This window comes from Spermophilus citellus (genome assembly GCF_964194105.1).
Source record: "Spermophilus citellus genome assembly, chromosome: 2".
Lineage (NCBI taxonomy): Eukaryota > Metazoa > Chordata > Mammalia > Rodentia > Sciuridae > Spermophilus > Spermophilus citellus.
This window is the reverse complement of record NC_138183.1, coordinates 23497081-23524780: the sequence shown is the minus strand read 5'-3', so window position 1 is coordinate 23524780 and position 27700 is coordinate 23497081. Positions and strand designations below refer to the sequence as shown.

General features: G+C 38.8%; 1 protein-coding gene and 1 long non-coding RNA gene across 5 annotated transcripts in view; one reads left to right on the top strand and one right to left on the bottom strand.

Moving 5' to 3' along the window:
• Positions 1 to 27700, top strand: part of LOC308642952 — a 1001730-nt gene that overhangs the window by 59438 nt on the left and 914592 nt on the right. The window lies entirely within an intron of this gene.
• The window catches only part of SVEP1 (sushi, von Willebrand factor type A, EGF and pentraxin domain containing 1), a gene marked incomplete at its 3' end in the record, with an annotated part of 177575 nt that continues 173828 nt past the window's right edge, over positions 23954 to 27700 (bottom strand). The window contains exons 47-48 of one of the 2 annotated variants that reach the window (XM_081282377.1): positions 26679 to 26772; positions 23954 to 24226 (exon numbers count right to left, since the gene is read on the bottom strand). In XM_081282377.1, the coding sequence (XP_081138503.1) occupies positions 24205 to 24226; positions 26679 to 26772 (116 nt within the window). Of the gene's footprint in view, positions 24227 to 26674; positions 26773 to 27700 lie in introns of those variants that run through there. The other variant, XM_081282378.1, reaches the window with a different exon arrangement.

Sequence of the window (27700 nt, the reverse complement as noted above, 5' to 3'; positions counted from 1 at the left end):
CCATACATCCTTTTCCCTTCTCCAACCTCCACCCTCAAATCACCAAATGAGAAGTAACTGGGGTAATAGTAAACACATAATAGATATTTTCATTTAGGATTTCAGAGGAATTCTTTTGCTGTTGAGAAAAATACTAAAGTCTTAATCCTAAAATAGGTTTCCTGAAAAAAATTAATGAGTCATAGATTCCCTGACTTTGTTATTTTGCCCTATTTAGAAGGTAAAGAAACTTCACTTTTAGCACTAAATCAGAGATTGGCAAAACTTTTCTGCAAAGGGCCAGATAAGGCCCTTTAGGCTTCAGGAGCCACAGATAGATTTTTTTTTTTTGGCATGTTCTTTGTTTTTATAACCTTTTAAAAAATCTAAAGCTATCAGCTCACACAAAAATAGTAGCAGTTTGGCAAAGCCCTGCAGTTGATGATTTGCCATGTTTCAGAATTTGGTGTCAGAAATAAACCAAATAGGGCCATAGCCGATGTTCTTCAAATCTTCAGAGCAACAAGAACAACAAAAGTGTGAGAAATTGCAGATTTTGTCATAGAACAAAACTCAGCAAAGTCCTTCTTTCTATTTTATCCATACATCCAGCTCTGGGCTCTAAGTGGGTGAAGTGGCTGGCCCTGGAGGGGACTCATACTTTTTCTAGTTGTCCCCTGTCTCCACCATCTTCTGTTGCTTTGAGGACACAAAGAATTCTCAAATGGCAAGATGCCATTTTTCTTGTGAATGTTCAGCTATTTTCCTTCTACTATATATATAAAAAAAGATATTTGAGAAGGATAGGGGAAACACTGGGAAATGATATCTGCCAAATTATATTGTTAAATTGTGAGCATGTACAAAAATGTAACAGCAAATCCCACCATTAGGTACAACTATAATGCACCAATAAAAAACGGGGAAAAATACTAGTAAAGTTTAATTTTATTTTGCTACATATGGATTTCCAGTTTTCCCAGCACCATTTGTTGAAGACGCTATCTGTTCTCAGGAAGACATTTAGCAGTGGATGAACTGAAGTCAGAATGAATTTCATTTTTGTTTTTTCTTTTTGCACTAGCAAGATGTCTACCATTTCCATATCCCTTTCCACCGTTTTTGGAAAGATGGATCAGAATTAACTCTCAGACACAACTAGTAAAATAGCAAACTTCTGCTACGTCATGGGTTTCCTCAAGTTGAGCAAGGTGGGGCCAGGACTTCTCCCTTTAGTATTAGGGCTTGTAGACTTTTCCATAAGCTAAGAAGCATGCCCAGCCCAAGGGCAGGGAGAGTACAAGCCTGTAGCTCACAGAAGACTGTTTTGTCTCAACTAGAATTAAGCACTATTAAAATCCAGAAAAATGGCTAGATTTACCAAGATTGACACTTTACTTTTTTGTTTTGTGGAAAGAGTGCCTAGTTAGTAGGTATGGCAAATTTCTAATCATGGAAAAATCTTCTGAGTCAACTGTTTTCTAGAAAAGAGAAATCAGTCTTTCCTTTTGTACTTGACTGGCTCCTTTGTTCCCTGACATGAACCTGCCTGCATTTTCCTAGACTCATTTCTGACCTCATTGTTGGAATCATGAAGCTCCAATATAGTCTGGGTGGAGTCTCATTTTAGAAACCAGGGCTACCTTTTTGTTTTTATTTTTTATTTTTAAAATTTAATCCAGGGAGAATCCTGCGAGTAGGCTGGGTATTTGAAGAGTTCAAAAATCGAGAAGAAAAACAGGGTGTGAAGCAAAGAAGAACAGAAATAAAGGGAAGGAAGAAAATAAATCAGGTGAGAGGAAAAAGAAAGAAGGAAGGACAAAAGAAAGAAAGTGGAAAAAAGTAAAAAAAAAATGAAAGAAGAAAGATAAGAAGGGAATTATAGCAGGCTTAAAGGTAAGACCTTCATTATGTGGAAGTAAAGAGTGAATTATCTTTAGTGCCCTAAGACCTTGTGCTTTAAGGTCATGGTCCCTATGCATCACCTGAGAGCCTGAGGCAATGTAGTGCTTGGGGCTCCTCCACCCAGAGCCACTGAGGAAGAATCAATCTGTCTTATGTGATTCTTCATATGATTCTTATGTCAGGTGATGTTTGAGCTCCAAAGATGCATATACAACAGGGAGCTATCTATGGAGCAGTGGACCAGCTGTAGCATCATTTCCTGGAAATTATGAGAAATGCAGACTCCATGGCCCCACCCTGATTCAGAACCTCCGAGGGTGACACAACTGGAAGAATTTATGTTTGTCAGATGTATCATGTTTTGCAGGAATAACATTCAAAATATTTAACTACCTGTGTGGCTTGAGAGCCGATCAGAGTGAACAATAGCTGTGCATCTGTTGCTCAGCTGGTTGTTCTGCCAATATCAACTCAATCGTTTATTTGCTAGATTTGGGGGAGATCCAGGGTGTCTTGGGTGAGGGATTGGGTCAGCCTCAATGAGGTGGGACAAAGGGATAGGGTGGGGGGTTTCGGGGAGAGGCTATTTATCAACCATTATATATTTCAGAAATTTAACAGCTATTGTGGTCATTCCTATGTGTATTAGCTAAACATTGGTCTTGGGATAATGATGATAAAATGTAATAGTTGGCTCTTCTTAGATACCCGGTGGTGTAATTGTCAGAACTGTAAAGTTCAGAAGTTTGTTGTCAGAAAAGAAATATGCTTATTCAAATTTAGCATATGTGTTTGGAAACTTAGCATTGAAATGGGGCTTGTTAATGAAATTTATAACTTTCAGTGATTCCTTTGCTCTTAGGAAGCAAAACTCTGCTAGATCCCTGGATCAAAGTCTAATCAAGAGATGGAGCAGGAAGAAGCTCTGTTGGTTGAGAGGCCCTGGGCGCTGGTTCAGAGGGTCAGGAGGATGGGTAATGTGGATAATAAAGTGGAGAAAAAGAAAGGCAAAAGACCAAGGGCTCAGAGAAAGACCAAGACAGAAAAGACCATTCTCACTCAACCCTGCCATTGCAGGGACATGAACAAATGTGCATGTGTAAAAAACTGAGCCAAAGGCTCTGATTTCCACTTGTGAGTTCTTTAGGATCAGGGTAGTTATTTTCATCATGGTGCAATCTTGCCAGCATGGCACCAACTTGTGCCCCTGGTTTTGTGATTAATGTCCGGGGTGCACTGCTGGGGATGTGTAGATTCTGATCACAGTGAGGAGGACCATGGATCCGTATCCTTCAGGCAGAAAAGGGCTGACCACAGAGCTGGAGGACGGGGAAATGCCTCTCTCTCTGAAGAGAGGCTTGTGGAGTGAGGGAGATGCTGTTGAGGTCAGGAGGCAAAGGGACAGACAGTGCAGGTAATGAGTGGTGGGGTCCCCCTGGGAAGATGGGGGCTGGTTCTAAAAGAAAGGAAATAAAATGCTAATACCTTTAGGACACTTCCCCCTCCTCCTGCAACCTGTTGCCAAGGTTACCTGCCTCCAGGGAATCATTCCTCCCTACCAGGGAGGAACTTGAAGGCCCCCTGGGCTGCTCCCTTCTGCCTGTACCCATGGGCGGCTTCATTCTCCCCCTTGGATCACTCCACCTTTTGGCCCACTTTTTGGTCACTAGTCACATAGGCAAGATAAGAGGAGAAGGAGGCATGAGAAGAAAAGAAACATAAAATGAATAAAAGGGATCGGACACCCCCATATCCTCACACACCAACTTCCAACTTGGACCCCCTCCTCTGAGTCTCTCCCTCTCCCTCTCCCTCTCCCTCTCCCTCTCCCTCTCCCTCTCCCTCTCCCTCTCTCTCTCTCTTTCTCTTTCTCTGTTCTATCCTTTAAATAAAACTCTTTGCTCTTGCCTCAGCGTTTCTCAGGTGTTTGATCTTCACACTGGGGGAATGGGACTGGGCCCTGATTCTCATCACCAGTATCACTGTCAGTGGGTCGGAATAAAAAATGAGACAGCAAACATGTTCCAGGAAAATAGAAATGGGCTCAGTGGGCCCTTGGAAGAACCCAGGCACGGAGGATTGCTATGAAAGAATACCAAGGAAAGAACTTACTAGAATCTGGCTGCCGCTTCCTTTCTTAAAGGATTCCTTTGTTTTCTCTCTATGGGGAATGCAGGAACATTTCCTGGGCCCTCTCTCCTCTCCTCAGGGAGCTGACAGTCTCTCTTAAAGCCTCCGGTGCTTCTGGTACAATTCTATGGGTAACTATGTATTTCTGATTACTTTTATGAACATTTGAAAATAACGAAAGCTCTAAGTTAGAAAAATGATCAACTGGATACTGTCTCCAAGATTGTATTGTGCTGCCACCACTGTTTACACTTAGGTATATTGACTTAATAACACACTCACATACACATTAGAAAAATATATGTAATTTAGTTTAATGGAATTGCCATTATGTTACCGAATGGTTTTGCATTATCCTCTCCTATTTAATGCTGTGCCAGGGGCATTTCCCCATTATCTAATGCACTTGATCTTTAATTGTTGCATGCCATTCTGTTATTTTGGTGCACAGTGTTTTAATTACATTTTCAAAATTTATGTTCTTTACTACCTTATAGTCATAAAAAAAGCACTGTGATGAGTATCTTTCTAATACATCATGGTGGAAACTCTTATTTTTCTGAGAGTAATTTCCTAGGAATGTAACTGTTTTTAATGGTCTTAATGAACAGTGTCAAACTTTTCATGTGCTTTGTTCTGATTTACACACAGCGATAGTGCATAAGCTTGCTCATCGCCAGCATCCCATTGACTTCTATTACGTTAATTAGTTTTCGTAAAGTGATCCCAAAGAGGGCATCTTTTCATAGTTTTAATTTGCATTCCTTTCATTTCTAATATGGCTGAAAATATTTTGAATTTTAATGTAAAGTTATTTAGTATTTACCTGTTTTTCCCCCTAGAGGAACTGTTTGTTTAGAAAATTTTTTAGTGCATTATAGTTATACATAATAGTGGAGTTTGTCTGACATAACCATATAGACATGGATTATATTTAGCTCCATTTCAACCCTCAGTACTTCCTTTTCCCTTCTCCTTCTTCCCCCCACCTCATTCCCCTTCCTTTACTCTATTGGTCTTCCTATGACTTATTGATTGATTTTTAAAATTGATGTTTTATAGATACACATAAAGGTGGAATTCACTGTGATATAATCACAGAAGTACATAGCATAATCTGGTCAATTTCATTCCTTGATTCCTCCCTATACCCATCCCTCCTCCCTACCCTTTATCCCCTTCCTCTGAACTCCTATTTTCACGAGATTCCTCCCTTCATTCCTCCCCCTTACTTTGCTTTGTCTTCTGCATATGAGAGAAATCATTTGACCTTTGACTTTCTGAGTCTGGCTTATTTCACTTAGCATGATGTTCTCCATTTTCAAGCATTTATCATCAAATGGCATAATTTCATTATTCTTTATGGCTGAGTAGAACTCCATTATGTTTGTTTCAAACCACATTTTCTCAATCCATTCATTTTTTGACAAGCATCTGAGCTAATTTCATAATTTGGTTATTATGAATTAAACTGCTATAAATATCTATGTGCTTGTATCTCTACAGTATTCTGATTTGAATTCTTTTGGATAAATATCAGGAAGTGGGATGACTCTCATATGGTAGTTCCTCTCTTAGTCTTTTGTGGACAAAGTGGTTGTGCTAACTTGCAGTCTAGGGGGACTGTTTGATTTCTAACTTGTGAAAGTGTCTCTATGTTTTGTTTTTAAATAGCCAATTATTTTTGAGGCACAGAAATTGATATATGTAGTTAATCTACTAGTCTTGCCTTTTGTCATAATTTGCATTTCATTCATTCCTAACATGGCTAAACACATTTCTATTTGTTAATGTAAAATTTAGTATTATCTTTTTTCCTAGGGGAATTGTTTAACTTGTGAGAAATTTTTTAAATAACTAATTTTTTTGAGGTTCAGAAGTTAATTTTTTAGCTAAGTCTATTGATCATGACTTTTGTCATTTTCCATTGGTATATGCTTTAAAAGATACTCTACAGGGCCAGGGGTGTGGCTCAGTGGTAGGGTGCTTGCCTAATATGCACAAAGCCCTGGGTTTGATCCCTAACACTGCAACAAACAAAACCAAACCCCTCTTCTTTCACAGTTATTTATGTATTCTCGTATTTTTTTCCTAGTAAAAAAAGCAATTGTAGTTTTTGCACTAAGCCTTTTTTTGCAATGATTTAGACATTATAAAAATTTAGTATAAGCAAAATACATAAAGTATAAAAATGAATGTATGTACCCCTTCAACAAATAAAATATTATATATACTGAACCCCTGTTATGTACACTTTACCAGCTTTCTGAGTCTATAGGTCTGGACAACCCACTAAGAGCCCACATGGCACCTGCCTGACCTATAATCAGAGAGTGCCTAATCCAGAATCTACAATAAGTGACAATCTAATTTAAAATGTCAGTAGTTCATGTTGTTCCTCCAGGGACACAGTGACCTCTTTAATACTTCCATAATTTGTGTGTTGTTTAAGAAGAAGTGGGAATATATATATTTATATACATATTTATACATATATATGTGTGTATATATATATATATTTTTCCCTGCAATCAATTTACTGAATGTCAGTCTTTCTCCACTGCTTTGTGATTTTTTTAAAAAATATAAACTTCTGAGGTCATTCATAAAAGGGCATATTTAAGCCTCTCTGTTTTTTTTCTGGTGATTTGCATGTTTATTCTTGTATCATATTTATTTATTACATGTTTAATTAAAATATGAAAGCTAACACCATTACTTGTTCTTTATAAACTATTCTTAGCTCTAAAAAATAATTCCTGGTAAAGGTGTATAAAAAAGACTTTTGCATGTGAAAGACAATACTGTTTCTGTATAACAGATAGAAATGTGAATGGAAGCTAACTGTGGGAATATCGAAGTCCCCCCCATACAAGACAAATTTGAGATGAGGCATAAGAAAGCTAAGACCAGATAAATAGATAAATAGCAACTTAGTAAGGCTCCGTCTCAAAATAAATATAAAAAGGGCCAAGGATGTAGCTCAGTGGTAGAGTGCCCCTGGGTTCAATCCCTAGTCCCACATACACATGGGGGTACATGTGCATGTGTGACCTGTCCTAGGTGCTGGTGATTGAGCTGTGAAGTAGAGAGGCATGGAATTTACCCTCCTGGAGTTTCTGCAAAAAAATTTTCAGAGCATGTCATTCTATAACATCAAAGATAAAGACCACACCCTTGCATAGAAATGAAGCTCCTTCCCTGATGAAAATACAACTACCAAAGTTAGTTTTCTGGGAGGAACTTTAAGCTTCTATAAAATCTTTGGTGGGTGATATAGCTGAGTACTACTGAGTTGGGCATGAGCTGCCTATTTTTAACTAGTCTTTACAGCAGGACCACCTGTGTTCCTAGCTGAATGCTCAGCAAGCATTTTCTGTAAAGATTAAGATAGCCCACATGAAAGTAGCCACAACTGACACATAAATAGGCATGACTATGTGCCAATAAAATTTTATTTATAAAAGTTGGCACTGGGCTGAATTTGGGCTTCAGGTCTCTGTTGGATGGACCATGTCTTAGATTAAATCTAAGAGAACAAAATACCTAAAGGGACATGAATTCAAGTGAATATGTGATTCAGTATTTATCAAGTGGGACACAATGGTTCATTCTGAAATAATGGAATTATTTCTGGGCACCTCTTGGAGGAGTCACATAATCCTGTGAATAAGGGGGATGCATCAGATTGTTCTAGAACCATTAGAATGACAACCACTTTTACACCTCTCAGGTTATTAATCAGTCTTTAAGATTTTCATGTTAATGAAATTAAATTTAAAGAGGCAACATAGTTCCATGGAAAACCTACTGAACTCTGAATATGTTACTGATTATTTGTGTGACAGAGAGAAAGCCATTTAATCTCTTATGAATAAGTATTTTCACTTGTAGATGTTTATCTCAAAGCAGGTTTCTCTGGCACACTGGTATTCCTTGTGTTGAACTGAACTGTCTGTTGCTGAAATGCTAGACCAAGAACTGTTTCTGGGTGTGTCTGTGAAGGTGTTTCCAGATGAGATCAGCATTTGAACCTGTGGACTGAGTAGGCGGCCCTTCCCTTTATGACTGGGTGACATCCAATCTACTGAGGAACAAAAGGCAGGGGAAGGAGGAATTTGGGAGTTATTACATTAGCTTCCTAGGTTCTCAGGCCTTTGGACTTGGAATTGTCCCATCAGCTTTCCTGAGTCTATAGGTCTGGAGAACCTAGACTAATACACCCACTAAGAGCCCCCACGGCTTCTGCCCGACCTATAATCAGACAGTGCCTACCCCAGAATCTACAATAAGTGACAATCTAATTTAAAATGTCAGTAGTTCATGTTGTTCCTCCAGGAACACTTGACCTCTGATTGCTCCAAACTGAAACATGTTTGAGATCTGCTGATCTATAAAATGGGGCTAAGATGACTCACCACCTCTCTCACTGAGTTGTGAGGATCAAATGAGATTATCTATGGAAATTGCCTCTGACAGCTATGAAGTGTCCACAAATGTGTGAGATTATTAGTGTCATTCTTTTACCACTAAGCTAATAGTCGCTGAGTACCTTATACAGGGGCATAAAGGTGAATGACAGATATGAGAAGTTTAATAGAACCTAGGTCTTACTAGGTCTTAAGTTTATTGAAATGGAATTTCTCCATGGCCACCTTGGGAAAAAACTCCTCTTTCAGGTTCTGAGAATGCTATTCCACCATATAAGCAAAAAACTGAAGTAGAGGATTTAGGACACACAGCTCCTTAGGCTACCTTCTCTCTCTCTCTCTCTCTCTCTCTCTCTCTCTCTCTCTCTCTCTCTCTCTCCCCCCCTGTTTTATATTTTTTGTTGTTTTTCCTTTTGTGCCTCAAATCATGTTTTTGCATGTGCAACATGGCAAACAAAAGGAGAGTTTGGGCATAGAAGAGTAGCTTTCAGTGTATGCAGGTCCGTTTTTAGAAGCTTTTGGATAATCAGGTGTAAGGTTCAATCTCTCTGACTCTCTCATTTTTTGCCACTGTCATTTTTTTGAATGGTGCTCCTTGGGACATATGTTATGATCTACAATGGGAACCGTAGCACCGTATGTTGTATGTGCAGCAGGATGTGGGAAAGGCAGCAGAATTCGTGATTCCTAGATTGCCTAATATCTAAGGCACCTTGTAAGGGCATCCATTGGCACTGGAGCTGGTAGCAAAGCACCCAGACTTGTCACCTAGAAGTAGTTTGGTGCTTGGTTGAAAACTTTTGCACATCTTTCCTTCCATCTCTTCCCCATTTGCCTTCTTGTGTTTCTCTCTTCTATGCTTCTTCTTCAAGAGATAAAGACAAAGCATGGAGGAAAACCCATGCAGACAGGACTGAGAAATCATATTATCGTTTCCCAGAATTTGGAATTACATGAGTTGACGTTTCAAAATAAAACACAAGGCTTTATTGAAGTGGGCTGATTGGGGAAGTCATGGGAGTAGGTTAGGAGTACCTGGAAAGAGAGAGAGGAAGATCTGAGCATCAGAGTTTCAGAGAAGGGACCTCTGACCCACCCCCGGGAACCTTCTCTCAAAAAGGATTGGATTTGTACACTCTGGATATTAGGGCTCTATCTGAAGTGTGAGGAGTAAAGATTTGTTCCCAGGATGTAGGCTCCCTATTTACCTCTCTTATTGTTTCTTTTGCTGAGAAAAAACTTTTTAGTTTGAGTAAGTCCCATTTGTTGATTCTAGTTATTAACTCTTGTGCTATGGGTGTCCTATTAAGGAATTTGGAGCCCAACCCCACAATCTGTAGATCGTAGCCAACTTTTTCTTCTATCAGACGCAGAGTCTCTGATTTGATATCAAGCTCCTTGATCCATTTTGAGTTAACTTTTGTGCATGGCGAGAGAAAGGGATTCAGTTTCATTTTGATGCATATGGATTTCCAGTTTTCCCAGCACCATTTGTTGAAGATGCTATCCTTCCTCCATTGCATGCTTTTAGCCCCTTTATCAAATATAAGATAGTTGTAGTTTTGTGGATTGGTTACTGTGTCCTCTATTCTGTACCATTGGTCCACCCGCCTGTTTTGGTACCAGTACCATGCTGTTTTTGTTACTATTGCTCTGTAGTATAGTTTGAGGTCTGGTATCGCTATACCGCCTGATTCATACTTCCTGCTTAGCATTGTTTTTGCTATTCTGGGTCTTTTATTATTCCATATGAATTTCATGATTGTTTTATCTATTTCTACAAGAAATGCTGTTGGGATTTTGATTGGCATTGCATTGAACTTATAGAGAACTTTTGGTAATATTGCCATTTTGATGATGTTAGTTCTGCCTATCCATGAACAGGGTATATTTTTCCATCTTCTAAGGTCTTCTTCTATATCTCTCTTTAGGGTTCTGTAGTTTTCATTGTATAAGTCTTTCACCTCTCAAAAAATTAGACAATAAGATAACAAATAACCCAATCAACAAATGGGCCAAGGACCTGAACAGACACTTCTCAGAGGAGGACATACAATCAATCAATAAGTACATGAAAAAATGCTCACCATCGCTAGCAGTCAGAGAAATGCAAATCAAAACCACCCTAAGATACCATCTCACTCCAGTAAGATTGGCAGCCATTATGAAGTCCAACAACAACAAGTGCGGGAGAGGATGCGGGGAAAAGGGTACACTTGTTCATTGTTGGTGGGACTGCAAATTGGTGCAGCCAATTTGGAAAGCAGTATGGAGATTTCTTCGAAAGCTGGGAATGGAACCACCATTTGACCCAGCTATTCCCCTTCTCGGTCTATTCCCTAAAGACCTAAAAAAAGCATGCTACAGGGACACTGCTACATCGATGTTCATAGCAGCACAATTCATGATAGCAAGATTGTGGAACCAACCTAGATGCCCTTCAATAGATGAATGGATAAAAAAATGTGGCATTTATACACAATGGAGTATTACTCTGCATTAAAAAATGACAAAATCATAGAATTTGGAGGGAAATGGATGGCATTAGAGCAGATTATGCTAAGTGAAGCTAGCCAATCCTTAAAAAACAAATGCCAAATGACTGCTTTGATATAAGGGGAGCAACCAAGGACAGGGTAGGAACGAAGAGCTTGAGAAGAAGATTAACATTAAACAGGGATGAGAGGTGGGAGGGAAAGGGAGTGAGAAGGGAAATCACATGGAAATGGAAGGTGATCCTCAGGGTTTTACAAAATTACATATAAGAGGAAATGAGGGGTAAGAGAAGAATAATACAAGTGGAAGAAATGATTTACAGTAGAGGGGGTAGAGAGAGAAGAGGGAGGGGTGGGGAGGGGAGGGGAGGGGGGATAGTAGAGAATAGGATAGACAGCAGAATACATCAGACACTAGAATGGCAATATGTAAATCAATGGAAGTGTAACTGATGTGATACAGCAATCTGTATATGGGGTAAAAATTGGAGTTCATAACCCACTTGAATCAAACTGTGAAATATGATATATTAAGAGCTATGTAATGTTTTGAACGACCAACAATAAAAAAAATAAAAAAAATAGAAAAAAAAAGGATTGGATTTTACACACAGTCATTGCAAGGTGTTGGGGATGAGCCTAGTGGTCCTTGATGATCCCCATGCTGGATGGTCGGGACAATGAGTGTGTGTAGAAAGGCATTCTTTATTGCTTTTGAAACAAAATCATTGAATCTTATTCAGATCATGCATGAGTGTGTGTGTGTGTGTGCGCATGCACACACACATTTTTTGCCCAAGAGGGAAAGTAGTCATGTTCCACAGCACAGGGAGGAAAAAGTACATCCCCAAGTCAATGTCATGTAATTTTACTGTAAAGAATAATTGATGAAGGAATGAAGGTGGGGAAAGCCCCTAGGCAGAGAAGGCCTCAAAGGCTAGGGACCTATTGCTTGGCTGAGTGACGATACATGGATTGGGCCCTGGAGTTCCCAGCCCACACACCGTCCCCTCTTTGATGTGGACAAGCAGTTCTTCCCTGACCTTAAATCAAGTCAGATGCAAGTTAGCCTCAAGCTCCTATTTCCAACCACATGGCTGTACCTACAAAGCACGGGTATAATAGGAATGTGCAGTGCTTTCTCATAGCCTCTTATTATAATCCAGAAAAATCACGAAGAGGTTGGCCAGCATTGTACTCTATCAGCTATTCTTGAGGCTGCAAATGAAGAGAATCTAAACGGAAGGAGGGATATACTTCCAGAGGGAGGAAGGCCTGAAGGCAGTGACCACAGTTCTATTCTTCACTTTCACCAGTGATGGTGGCCCTCTGGTTAAGTCCCTCACCCTCTTCTGAGCCTTATTTTAAAAATCCCCAAATCAAGAGGCCCTGGTCCTTAGATATCTGAAGGGCTCTACCAAAGCCCTTTCTCCTTCTGGTGTCAGCCATGCAGAGAGTCGTCGTGCTGTCCACGGGGCTGGCCCATGGTGATTCTTACAGCAGAAGCTGACAGGGGAAGGGCACATTCCTGGGAGAGAACAGGAAGGTGAAGGTAACTGCACCAGAAGGAACGGGAAGAAAGATCACAGTAGCAACAGCAAGAGAACGAAGGGTGCAGGGTGTAGTCCCAATACTGCCGCCAAAAAAGGCAGGCCTTTAGCACATACTGCTGTGAATCACCAGGGGACTTGATGACAAGGCTGATGCTGGGTGGAGAAGGTAGTGCTGGTGTGTGAAAGTGGTGAGTCTATTGTAAAAGACATCTTGGGAGGACATAGCTAGGTCTGGCCAAATCCTCCTTCCCATACTCTCTACTCAGCTGTTAGGGGAACCAACGGAAGGCAATGCCAGGTCTGGAGGGACATTGTCCAGTGACTCACATAAGCAAAAACTCAGGATACCCAGGAAAAGAGCCTCTGTCAAATTAAGGTTCCTAGTTTCAAAGAACTCATTTATTGTGTTTCTCTTTATTCTTATGTTTATTTATTTATTTTTATTAGAGATAGCAGGATTTGGAGAACACAGCCTAAGCTAAGTCACCAAAAAGCTTTTCTCAGACTCAGAAAATGCCTGTAGAATCTAATTCACCTAAGTCTGTAAGTTTTCATATGCCAAGTATCATGTTGATATAATGCCAGGCACTGAAGATGTAATTTTAGTAGTTTTTATTGAATCTAAGGTATCATGCCTATAAGATACACCATTAAATTGCCAATTGTACTGAGCCAGGTTATTGGAAGAAGCATTCCCATTTCAGAGAGGTAAAAACGTGAACAAATATTTTGGATGAATGGAATGCGTTAAATAGCCTAAGTATTGGATATTGTGATTTATATTTGAGTTTATATCTGCCACACAGACACTGTTTTATTGGAGGATTCAGTGAGGTGCCTGTAGCCTAGACTTTATTAGTCCTAACGGCCCTTTTCTAATCCCTGGGTCAGAGGGATGAAGGCCAAGCCTGTGGAACCAAATGGGAACAGTTAGTGGTCTTGTGTCAGCAGCAGAAGCACCAGGTGGAGAAGCTATAGGAAGATTGATGTTCTTAGCCCACACAGAGCATGGCACAACAGGTCAAGGCACAACAGGCATTCTCTTTTCAGCAACAGTTCCAAGCACTTGGCAGAGCACATATCTTTATACTGACCTTCTTAAAGGAAGAGGCTTTGGGACATTAAGTCACCAAATTCACAAGAACATCTCATTGCCTTGGACAGCACCAGCAATGTCACACTGAGGGGTGATAACACAGTCTGTACTTTCCTCGGCCAAGCTCAACTTTCAGTATTGTTGGGAAGTTTCCTCCAGTCTAGCCCAGTTGGGTGGACAATATGGAGTTAGGAAATATTTGCTTGGATTGCAATCCCTTAGATGGTTGATGTGGCTATGGGACTCACGAGGAAACATAATTGAGGAAATGGACCGATTCAGTAAATTGCACGAGTACCTATTATCTGTGAGTCTCCTCAGACTTTAGGACAATAGAGTGGACCCTATAACTGCTTCCATTATACAGATAGGCACCTGAACAAGCACTTTGTGCAAATCATGTGGCTAGTGAGGGGAGAGGCCGGGATTCTAATGTGGATCGTTGAATTCCAGAACCTGTGCTTTTAAATACTGCACTCATAAATAAAAAATAAACCTTGCTATTATAGAGATTCAGACACATAAACTATCTGTGATGTAAAGAGAGACGTGCTTTAATAGGGATGTGCACAGAGTGCTGTGGAGCCCAAAGGGTGAAGCAATTAAGTTCAAGGATCTTACATGTTAATAAGCAGCCTGAACTTGAGAATGAGTCAGCTACGTTGTCATTTTAAGAAGAGACACATCTCGGTATTCAATAACTTTAGAGAATGGGTTTTCCAGATACTATGCGTATCTGTGTATCTGTGGATACAAAAACTTTCTGATGAGCAATTTAGGTTGTTTGAAATAGAAATGAAATGAATGGCTTTTATAGACAGCACATAGAGCATAATTTTATTCATAAGGTTAAAACCACTGAGTATATTGAAAAACAAATAGTGGACAATGATGGAAATGAAATTGCATATGCCATTGTATGTACTCTTTTTCTTTAACCAAAGAAATTTTCACTATATGGAAACAGAATTAAAAAATGAAGTTGCTTTTATCTGAAGAAATATTGTGTATGTATGTGTGTGTGTGTGTGTGTGTGTGTGCACGCACACACACACACACAAACATTATCTAGAACACTGAATTTTTTATGAGACTATATTCCTAGGGACTCCTCTAAATGCTTTGCTGTTAGTTGTATGGAAGATTCCCCCCCCCCACTAGTCTTAATTATTTCATTTGTCAATTGGCATTTATTGAGCACTTATTATAAACCAAGTATTACCAAGACACTGATGAAAAATATACAGTGCTTATCTTCAAAGAGGAAGAGAGGTGGGCATATGATAAATGTGGGCTACCCTCAGAACCACAGAGGAGGGACAACTATTGGTCAGGGGAAATTGGAAGGGGATCTACTCTACAGGAGGAGGAAAAGACAACAGAAATAAAATGAGTCAAGCTAGTGAATGAAAGTGTACTATATATGAGAAGATGAAATTATAGAAGAAGCCAGAAAGAACTGTCTGGAATGTTTGCAATTTAAGTATAAGAGGAGAAATAGGAAAAGTAGAGCTTACTGTGCTATTCTCGTTGGTCTTCTCTTCTCTTCACTCCTAATTGTCTTGGTACCAGATTCTGAAGTCACAGGAACTGTATTAAAATCTAGAGAATAAAATCAACATAGTCTGAAGAGGAGCTACCTGTGGCCTAGTTAGCTTCACCTTGGGGGAAGCTCTTGGGTGTGGTTTGAGATTCAGTAGACCAGCCCTCAATGGTTCCTGCTTCTCAGACCGGGAAGAAGGATGACTCTGAACTAGTGCAGATTTGCTTTTGCTTCCATTCACTACAGGACTGGCCAAAGAGTAGTGTAATTCATTAGATCAAGAATCCAGACTTGGAAGAGCTGTGCCTTCCCGCGGCTGCCAGGTTGTCAGAGTTTGATGAACTTGGCAGCCTGTGTTGAATGAGGAATCTGCCAGAGTTTGTGCTGATTCCCCCCCATGCAAACACACCCCCAGAGCCAGAGCCTCCTCAGCCCCTGGAGTCTACCTGTTTTTCTACACCACATGGATAGGTTTCTGGGGTTCAAGTGTAGCAAGTTGGGCCATGATTTAACACCAAGGTCATAAACTTTTTTGACAGGGATGAGAAGATTTGGTGTGTGTGTGTGTGTGTGTGTGTGTGTGTGTGTGTGTGTAAGAGAGCTTCTGGATATATCTGACCTGTTGCTTTTCTTTCTGAATCTCAATACAACACACACACACACACACACACACACACACACACACACAGTATATGCATTCTAGAGTTGGATATCCACATTGCTTTGTCTACTCACTAGAAGGAACCCTGGAATGGAAAAGGGTAGGGTTCACTCGCCATAATCCTATACCCATTGGCCTGGGGGTGGAGGATGGAGGGCTTAGAACGAAGCCAATGGCATCTGAGAACTCAGATGGTAGGAAGACCAGAATGCCGAATGACTGTTTCGCTGGAGGGGTTAGGTGGCAACCTGGAATGAAGGAAGGAGGAGCAGGTAAAAGAAATGCCTCAAGATGAGAACACGGCATATTCAAAGAACTGAAAGCCATTCATCCTGAGGTCGTCTCAGTGTGGCAATTATGACTTAGGGAACATTTTGGGGCTGTCCTTTAAACATAGCCTGAAGTTATTTGGTGGAATTCTCCCATCAACCAAGGCTGCTTTGTCATTAGGAACATATTCTTTTGCGAACATCAGAAACCGAGGCTGTAATACCAAGCAACCATAGTCATCAAGCTTACACAGGACAGAAACTGCCAAGGCCAGGTCCTGGAAAGGGGGCCCTTGGCTGACTATTCTGAGTCCCTGCCTTGGGCTTCGGGTGTTGGGCTGTCATTACCAGGTCTTGTAGGCATGCTTCTTTGTGTCCTAGTTTTCTTAAATGTAAAGAGAGCGTTTTGCAGCATTCACTGAGGCCAGATGGGGAGGGGCTGGGCAGAGGGAAGGAACACCAATATTAATTCCGTCATTGCTCGATGTTAGACATCCAGAGAGTTTTGAATTCTCACAACTTTATGAGACAGTGTGGGAGAAAACACATTTTAAATGACAAAGCAGAACATGACCTCTAAGGTGTACAAAAGAAAAGACTTTGGGAGTATTTCCCCTGTGACTCATTTGTAGATTCTTATAAGAGTTCTTTGGAAGAATGTGGTACAATTGGGAAATGCATGCTGATAGCTTTGGCTACTTTTTATGGTCTTTGCTTTAATCCATTTTTTTCAGGTTCTTCCAGTTTGTCAGTTCCCTGTGACCCTATGACAGATGGGATATACTTTAATTTACAGGAGCATAAACTCACTTGAATACTTTGCTGGGAAAGTAAAGAGATCCAGCAAACATAATGAAAGGAGGAATCTTAATGATTCAGAAAGGCGAGGACCAGGCATGTAATTAAACAGGTCAGGACTTAGGAGGGTGGAGTGAACTTGCTTGGAAAAGTTTCTTCGTGGAGCGGGTGTGATCAGCGCTTCCGTTTGTACCATAGCACTCCCAGACACCCAAAGAGCCTGTATCTCCATGTGGCTCTTTAAGTGACTTGGCTTGGCTCTCCACACTTTAAGAGCTCAGAAATTTCCCACCCAAGACCATGTATTTGTCTGTTTGCTGCAGCTAGCAATGAGAGGCTGCAGAGCTGGGTTGGGAGGGCGGGTGTTCTACCGACCTTACAGCCTGTTCAGCTTTTCGTCATTTTTAGGACAGTCTAAGTCTCCCAGGTTCCATCCCAGCTTACACTTTGGACCCCAGTTACCTTGAATGGGAATCTTATAATTAGGGGGAACATACTGAGGTTGTCTGAGGTTGCTGCCACTCCCTTTAGGGTCAGTTAGGAGAGAATCATGAGTAATTAGCTATAATCCCTTCAAAGAAAGAATTTGAAATCTTATAAATATCCATCTCTTATAGATATCCATTCTCTTGCCTAGAGAAATCACAAAGTTATAAGGGTATACTGCAAAATACAATGATAGTTTTAATATTTGATTTTTAAAAATTCCTTAATTCGATCACCAGTGAATATTTTCCTCCTGTGTACACAAGTAGCTCAAGATCAACTGATTATTTTCTCTTGATGACACCTTCCATGTTCATATTAAACTAATAATGATCTCAGTCTGAACTCTGAAGATTTCTGAAGTAGTGTTTAAACCTAAACAGAGACCAGATCTTTAAATTTGACTCAGTATCTACCAGTGCATATGCCAAGTTAATTAGGGTAAACACAAAGAATATTTATATACACATACACATTAAGGGGGGCTTTTACTTCAATTAATTTTTATGAGGATGGTTAGTTTTTATGAATATGTAAATATATTTACAAATATAAAAGTATTATGTCTTGATTGAAATAAGTCAGAAATAAAGAGAAAATTTGAATAAGAGATAAAAATCACCCATAGTTCCATGTTCTAGGGAAAAACCAATATTAATAAAGTCTGGCATATCTCTGTGTGTATTGTAAACACACAATTTAGGTGACTGAGAACATACTATAGTCACATTTTATATTCTGTTTTCAATGGAACGCATTATGCCATAATTATTTTTCATGTTATTAAACTCTTTGTAAATGTATTTACAAAAATTTAATGGCTTCATTAATTCAATTCTATAAGTAAACCATGAATTACATACCTATTCTAGGTATTTTTTAGTCCTATGCATTGCTGATGGTTCTTAATAATATTAATAAGGCTGTAATTATTTTTATGCACAAATGTTTACCTCTAAGTCTAATTTCTTTAAGGGATTGCTTGTTGGGTATGGGATTGCTGAACTAGGAGGTATGCATGCACGTTTTAAAAAAATTTTAATACTTGTCTCTCTTTTTTTTTTTGGTATTGGGATTCAACACAGGGTTCTTTACTGAATGTTACATCTCTAGCCCTTTTTATTTTTTAATTTATTTTAATTTTTAATTTTTGGGGTGTACTGGGGAATGAACTCAGGGGCACTCAACCACTGAGCCACATCCCCAGCCCTATTTTGTATTTTATTTAGAGACAGGGTCTTACTGAGTTGCTTAGTGCCTCTCTGTTGCTGAGGCTGGCTTTGCTCTTGAGATCCTCCTGCCTCAGCCTCCCAAGCTGCTGGGAGTTTACAGGCCTGCACCACCACACCTGGCTGTCAATTATTTTGAGGAAAGGTTAGACTAGTTTACATTCCCTACAAAGGTTCCAGAGAATTATTTTATCAATAACCATTTTACATTATTATGAAAATAAATAAATACTACCACCATCACTGCCACTAAAAGTTTACCAATTTGGTAGGCAAAAATTTAGATAAGTTTATTTAGCATATCTTTTGTTAGTGAGAATGTTTATTTTCTATAAGTATTTCTTCCTTAGTGAATTGCTTGTTCATGTCTCTGCCTAAAACAAAATATTTTCTCATGGGTATCTATTAAATCATAGTATCTTAAAATATTATTTTGTCATGTGTGTTTTTCTTGGCTTTAAAATTCAATTTTCAGGGCTTGGGTTGTAGCTCAGTGGTAGAGCACTTGCCTAGCAGGCATGAGGCACATAAAAATAAATAAATAAAATAAAGGTGTTGTGTACACCTACAACTAAAAAAATGCTTAAAAATTCGATTTTTAATGTTAATTTTTGATTTGTGAGAGAAGTTTCCACATTCTTGTTGTCTAATATATTTGTTTCTTTTGTGGGTATTTTTAAATTTTATTTAAAGCTAACTTCAAAATATACTTATATGGTTTTGCAACCATCCCCATTATATATTTGCAGATATTTTTCCATGTCAAAAAATATGTATCTGTTAGCAGATACTCCCCATATTCTCTCCAATTATCTTCTGGATTTATTTATTCTGGATACTTCTTATAAACAGAATCGTATGATATGATTTTTGGTTTTTTTTTTTTGTGTGTGTCTGGCTTGTTTCAATTAGCACTTTGCAAGGTTCACTGCCCAAATGTCCATTGACAGATGAAAGAATGAACAAAATATGGCATATCCATTCAAAGGAATATTATTCAACAACAACAACAAAAAGAATAAAGTACTAATAATACTGCAACACTGCAATATGGATGAACTTTGTGGGTTCTTTTTAAGCTGAGTCCTATTCTTCCAGATATTAATCCATAGGCTATTTCATGGTTAATTTTCATGAAAAAATGGCTTGAGTCTTTATTTTTCATGGCTTGTGGACCTAAATGGAATGATTTTGGTGGCTGGTGAAATGATTGTGTTTCACTAAGTCATTAATGACTGCAGCACAGCCCCATGGAGAGTTACTGAGACCGACATGAGAATCATGTTCCCAGATCTCCCAATGAGCAGCAGAGTTGACCAAGGGCTCAAGCTTCTGCGCCCCAACTTCCATGACTGTGTTTAAGCTCTGAGGCTGCCCGCAGGCTGCCCCAACCAGAGACTCTGGGAGGCTGGTATGCCCAGAACCTCTCTAAGAACTGTATTGTAGCCTAAGATGCTTCTGTTCAAACTTCACTTCTTTTCTCTCCTTCACTTAGGGTCAGGTCTGATTGAGTCTTGAATCGACTTTGAGTGTCTTTGGATCTTGAACGTTCTGTAAAGGCCCCTGTGTTGAAGACCCATGTGTTCACAGCTTGTGGTTCTGTTGGGAACTGGGAAGTGGTATCCAGAGGAAGGCAGTGAGGCCACTGAGGGTGTGCCCTGGAGGTGGCCATTGGGACCTCTGCCATGTGCTTCTACCATGATGAACTGTGCTGTCACAGGCCCAAAGCCATACCCAAGAGAACATGGACTGAAACATGAAACCTTTTCCCTTACATTGATTACCTCAAGTGTTTGTCACTGTGAAAAGGCTGACTAACACAAATGGCTGACTAACACAATCTGGTGACTCTCTTAGCTTCTTCCAGTTCCCAACCTATTTTCTCTCTTGGAGACATTTCCTCTAGAACATTTTCTGTCTAATCCTGTCTTGGTTCTATTTTGCAGAGGACCCAGAAGGCCCCCTGTGCAATATATTGTCTTATATGTCATTCGATCTGCTTTCAGGTTACCTGCCTTCCTGCTGTAGATTTCTATCTGGCTTTTTTACAGGTCAGCACTAATTAAATTCATTGTTAAAACTTTGCATATTTTTTAAAAATTTGTATTCATATATATGTATATATATATATATATATATATATATATATGTATATATTTGTTGTTGATGGACCTTTGTTTTGTTTATTTTTATGTGATGCTGAGAATCGAACCCAGTGCCTCACTCATGCTAGGCAAGCGCGTTACCACTGAGCCACATCCGCAGCCCGAAGCTTTGCATTTTAATATCCGGTTAATTTAATTTTTCTTCTTCTCTACATTCTTTTAAATTGTTCTCCATGCAAACGGTTATACTTCTATATAATGTTAACCTTTAATTTATTTTATGCTCTGTTATTATTGTAAGAAATCTCTAAAATTTAGACAATCTAAAAGAAGGAGAAGTAATCTTTGATTCAACCATATAGAAACAACCATGATTTAGATTTTTTCCTGTTCTTATTTAAAAAATCAGGGTCACCTAAAATTCTTGATGCTTTCTTTTTCGTGTTTAGCATGTTTAACATCATTAAAATACACTCTGAATGAACTATAGGGTTGAACATTATCCCAGAGTGTAATTATGGACTATTTCAATTATTCTTCATCGTTGACATTTCTTAATTTTTTAAGATACCAGACATACATCACAGTGTGATAACATCCACAGACTTTAATCTTTGTGTAAGAAGGACATGTCAAGACCTGCAACATCTTGCAGAGAGCAGAAGAAATAGAAGATCTTGCTGAGCTGTTTTGTTTCCATCTCCTTCTGACCATCATTGATTTTGCTACTTTCTTTCTCTTTTTCAGGAAGCCACAGGAACTTCACATCTATTTGACTATAGTGTACCTAACCTGTTGGCTTATGACAATTGCTTTCATCAGAGTATTAAGCATTATAGCTTCACTATAGAAGTATCTGTTTCATTTGAGCTTTGGAAATTTTATTAGACTAGATATTAGTTTTTCCAAGTGCCTTCCCTCCATCTATTGAAATTATTACATGGCTTTTAAGTATTTGAGATTCCTGTGACCCAGGGCAGAAACTTGATTATGATGAAACTTTTTTTTTTCATTTTTGTGGCATAAGACATTCCATTTGACTGTCATGCATTGATGGATTTGTTTTTTAATTACTGTTTTAACTATTTTAAGTTTGCCACATGGCTATTCAAGAATAAAGAAGTCGTTTTTAAATACAACGAAAAAAACCTCACATATATTTGGGTTCAGAACTTTCTGGATTTTAAATTACGAGACAAATGTAGAAAATGTTGGGGATTTTTCCCTTCTGGTTTTCATCATGCACACTTTCAATAGATTTTTAACCATTTGAGTGTGTTAAAATTTGAGGGTGGTGGTGCTTGGGATTGAACCCAGAGCCTCCCACATGCTAAACACACACTCTACAACTAAGCTACGCTCCACACCCTGGAAGTTTTCTATCCCGATCCCTCCCCCTGCATTCAACCTTCTACCACAGACATTTTCCAGGCTATTGTACTATTTTGAAGGCTGCATAATATGCCATTCAGCAAGTGTTATCAAGGTAGTACAGTTTAGGTTTCCTTATTGATGGGCATTTTGTCCATGCCCATATTTCACTGATAACAATAATGCTAGAATGAGCTTTACTGTGCCTAAAACTTGCTTTGGGTTTCAGGTGGGCTTTGTCATTTAATGGTTATGTTATTTTAGACAAGTTATCTGACTTCTCAGAACCTGAGTTTCCTCATCTGTAAAATAGAGATCATAATATATATCTCCATAGGATTGTTATGAGGCTCCAAGGAAATAATATCTGTGAAACACCTAGTGCAGTTAGTACCTAGTGGTTGTTCCATAACTGGGCTAGAGGCTAAAATACATGATTGACTTGTAGTTAATTTATTTAATCTTTTTTTCTTTCATTTGGCAAATGTTTGATAAATATCACTCAGTATCTATCATCTTCTTCTCCTTGTGGGATGATAGTTCATAAAACATGGGAAATGATTCTCCTGTTGAAATTTCACCAGAAGGCATGTCCAGGATGGAAGATTTTAAAATAACACTCTCCAAATATGCACAGGGTTATCCCAATGTGACTCGATTTCTCAACTTGTCTTCTTTCCAAACCTCACCTGTTTGGCACTTCACTTTCTTATACTCTCTGCATAACATGACTAATTTGACTTATTGTGAAAACACAGAGCTTTCAAACTACTCAGAGTAACCCAATGCAAATTTTACATAGGTATACTCACTGAGCAGGTACTTTGAGAACTGAGGGTTGTTTCTCCTAACTTAAATATTTTCTGGGAACCTGTCTTTTATTTCTCAGACTTTTAAGCTTTATTTTATGGTTTTCATATTATAAATCACAAAGATCAACATAGTGTGGAAGTTGACAAACTAAAAATAAACCTTTCAAAAGTTAGACTCATAAGCTTGTAAGACTCGTCAAGAAAGTGGATGTAGGAGAATGGAGTTGGTGACTGAGGGAAGAGCACCACCAGGAGAATCAAGGTCGTTTTGGTCCTTCCTGTATTTCCCCACAGTGCGACATTGTACCCTGTTGTCCTGTGGGTGAGCAGCTCTCCCAGGGGATGGAAGCAAGTTGATTTTGAATATCCTATTTGAAAACAAAATTTAGGATTGGGCTTTATTTTCCAAGGTCTGATGGAGGTAGATCAAAGAATGGAGACTTTTGTTTTGCAGGAAGGACCAGGAGCACAGTGTGACAGAACCTTTCCCACTTGGCTTTTCCCGGTCTTCATTTTCCTCTCTTCTCCCAAAGCAGTGAGTTGTATCACGATCCAAGTATGGACTCTCTATTAATCGCCCAACTGTTGCATTTCTTATTTCAGCTATGACAAGGAAGGGAAGCATGAGAAATGGTAGTCCAAGGTCATTTTACTTATTCCCCTTATGAACTACATTAATGTCTATATCTTTCAAAATATTGGGAAAGGAATTATCTTGGCTACCTTCAACACCAGAACAGAATTCTGTGTGGAGGATCCCAGGTCTTGGGATTAAATAAGAGGAAACCTTTATTGTTACACACACTGCAAAGAAGATGCTTCTAGAAGAAAGGAATCTCCTTGATTATCATTGCTTGGTGCACACCACATGGGATCGTGTGCTGTGGCCGTAACGTAGATGAAAGATCGTGAATCTTCTTTATTATTCCCTGGCCACCTCATAAAATGGCACTATCCAGAAAAAAATATTATTTAGTAGCAAAATATATTTTAATGGAAAAATCATTTTAAGTAAAGGAATAAAAATGTGTTCCAGAAACTTTCCCCATAGACAGCAGAGTATGTACATTTCATGAGGGTGGAGCAGCATCTATTTAATATAATTTTTTTAATATAGAAAATACAGGCATATTTAAAAATGCAAACATGTAAGAAAAGATGTCACAAGAAATAACAAAATATATCATAAAATTAAAGAAAAAGTAAATCTCAAATAACAAGTTTGCTAAACAAAATAAGCCCCAGCACCATGTTGGACTTTCTTCGAGTAAGTTCCAGGAGGTCCAGGCACTGCCAGGAAGAGATGATTCCACTCGGGGGGAACTGGTTGGTGGTGTTGTGGTTAAAAACCAATCTTCCTTTTCCTGGGGGGAAAAATGAATAGATTCAAGAGAAAAGACAAAACTGAAGAGGCAAATACTTCGGGGGAGGCTGACTGAAATAGGATTTAAGACCCTGGCCATCATCTGTAACGATGGCTGGAGGGTTGGGGGGGCATCCTGGGGAGAATGGAGGGGTATGGACAACAGGCCCAAGGACCTGCAGACCTGAGTTTTAGCCATGACTCTGTCACTAGTTTCCTATCTGACAACCCTCTCTCAGAGCACTAACAATCTGTGATTTTTAATGATAGTATTTATTTAGGATCAAGTTTTGGAAGCTGTGCATACAGATCAGAAAAACCAACAATTTTCTTAGGAACTGGATTACCTGGGAGCAAGACCAGGCCAGTCTTATTCACCAGAAAAGAAGGTTACGGGCTGATGGATTTGATGAATGCTGTAAGACATTTCTCTACCAGCTCTCACTTATACCAGGAAATTGTTCCACCATCAGCAAGTATTTATTGGGCATCTAATTTTGTGCCTGCACAAGGATTAAGCATAGCCTCCTTAACATATTCAGTCTCATGGGAAAGAAAAAAACTAATTATTCATGACCATTTATTGTTCGGATGTCTCAGAAAAGCTTTCTCTCCCCTCCCATTTCAGGGAATCACACTCCACTTGCTTTTCTTTTAGGAATTATCAGGCTCTTCTCCCCTTTCACCAAAGTGTTGCCAAAATCACCTTTTGCATTAGTATGACATAACCCTGCTTAGCACCACGGGTCCATGCCGAACCCTGGACTCAGTCTGGACCAATCAGGGTCCTTCTCCCAGATTTTTACACTGGATCCTGAACAATGACATGTAAAATGTGGGAACTATGAGCTTTTCTGCCCTTCCATGTGAACTGAACAGCAGAGAAAGCTACTCTATAGCCAGAGAGAGGCTGCTGTGGCTGGTCTTGAGTTCGTGAATCTCCTGTCTCAAGTCATTGAGATTATAGGCATGTGCCACCGTGCCTGGCCATTTTCTACCTAAGTGAGTTAGAGTTTTAAAAAGAGAGTCCTCATTAATAGGAGTCTTAGAAGAACTGATTATAGATAAGATGGGGGAGCCTGTCTGGTCCTCTGGGGGGCTAGTTAGCCTTTCCTTTCCTATAGGATAGACTTTCCATCTTAATTTGCCCTAATTTTTCTTGGATTCTTATATAAAACTTTTGAATAAAAGTTCTAGGTTCTGTACTCTTTATTAACAGTGTTTTTACATAAGTACCTTTTTCCTGATCAAAGAAATGCTCCTAGAGGAACATTTGGTTACTGGGGGAACCATGAAAACTTCAGGTTTCCTCTCTTCTTATGTAAAAATGAAGGGTTAAAATAAAAAGTCTAAACTTACAAGAAAGGTGTATATAATTTTTGTTCTTTTTGAGTTACTGTCCCCCCTCACCCCCCCACCATGTTCTTAAATTCTTTCAACTCTGCTTTCAGGTACACCTGTGTTTTGTGTCTTAGAGGCCTCTAAATACATTTGTTCATTCCAAAGTTTTCTTCAGAGTTCTGTTTATTTATCTTACTCTGTGGAGATGGCATATACTTGTGATTATCTAAGAAAATTCATAGGCACAAAGCAAATTTTTAAAATTACATGTAATATGCATATTCAAAGTCACAAAATTCAACTGATAATATTCCAACACTGGAGACAACAAGTACAGACCATATTTTATTCAGGGTATGGGGCCATATGTCCAGGATTTCCTGAGGTTTAAAAACTGTAACTGATCTCAAAAAGATTTTCTTTAGGACTTATTTGTTAGACACTTTTTTTCTCAATTCTGATACTTACCTGAACAAAAGTGAGAAAAGCATTAACAGAACATGTATTCACACAATTTTTTTCTTGAGTCAATGAAATATTGTATCTATACACACTAAAAAGACAAGACCAAAATAAATATTTTCTTATCAACTTCAACATCAACTTTTATTGTGATCAAGAACTCAAACATCCGTTAAGTCATTTTCAATAAAATATATTGAGTTCATTATTCATTTTATTTTATTTTTTTCATTATTCATTTTATATCCTTGCACATGAAGGATAAAATCTCTGTTCAAGAAAATAATCTATTTATTCAACCCTTTTCTTTCTTTTTTTAATTGCAAAAGATACGGAATACTTTTTGTATTTGTGTCATCCTTGAGCAGAGAAGCTATATTAATCTTCTCTCTTATAGTTCCAATTTTAATATATGTGCTGATGAAATGAGCCAACACTATATATTTTCAAGATATACATAATTTTATCTGTCAATCCTGAACTAATAGTTTTGAGCTTTGGCTTTAGTTCAAATTTAGAGTGCGTATCTAGATATTTTGGGATACAAAATCTTGCACTTGAATTAGAGGTATCTTCTGGCCCTTCAGGTAAAGGAACCCTGAATTCCATCCTTTATGTTATAGGTGCCTTTTAGTTGTGGGTTGTCTTACCTGGAACAGTCAGGTCCTGTCCAAGCTGAGAGACAGTGGCATCGGTTTGGCCTTATACACTTTCCACCATTTAAGCAGGAAGAATGGCAAATAGCTGAGTGAAAAATTCATAACATTCATTTCATTAATACTTGGAAACTTTAAAGAAGTCTCACAGGATAGGATTTGTGTCTTCTTCCTGCAGCAACCACCACTAAACACTGTTTGTATCACCCATTTCTACTTGACCTTGCAATCTTAGGCGGTACCACCTCCCCTCTCCCCACATCAAGCTACTTAATTTAAGCCCCAAGTTAAGTTCTACCTACTTGTTGAAAGTCCACTGACGTCTGTCTTCTTTAATCTTTTTATTTATGCCAATGGTCTGGCACTTTGATTGCTTCGCACTATAAATTTGTCATATGCTAAACCAGATTGTACAACTCTTGAAGGAGCTGGTTTTACACTCTACGATTGGTTGAGTGATTAAGTCAGACACCAACTCTTAGGATAATAAATTGCGCACATGGATTATCTAAAATAACATATGACTCCATTTATGTATGATGTGTCAAAAGGCAGTCTACTATCATGTATAAATAATTAAAACAAATAAAAAAATAACAGATGATTCATACACACTTTGCGATGGCTGGGAGTCTCATTTTATGGCTTTTATCAGCTTTAATTGGAATTACAGAAGCTGAAGTAGGGTTAAAAATTAACCACAGAAGAAACCCTCAGAGAATAACTAAAGATTTATTGTACTGGGTATCTTTCTCACAAATCTGAAGTTTGGTAAGCCCTTTCCTGGATGAAAAACTCATCTTTGGTGATATATAAATAAATGTCATTTGTCTAGTTGTTCATTCAAAGTATGGGGGAAATGCTTAAGTAAGTACCAGCACAGGGTGGAGAGGACAAGGGAGGGCAGAAGGAAAATATCAGCCTTTTCCCTTGAGGGATTCTCTGGGTAAGTTAAAGAGAAATAGTAGGCCAGAAGAAAGCACTTATTTGCAATTTAATAAGAAAAGAAATGATAA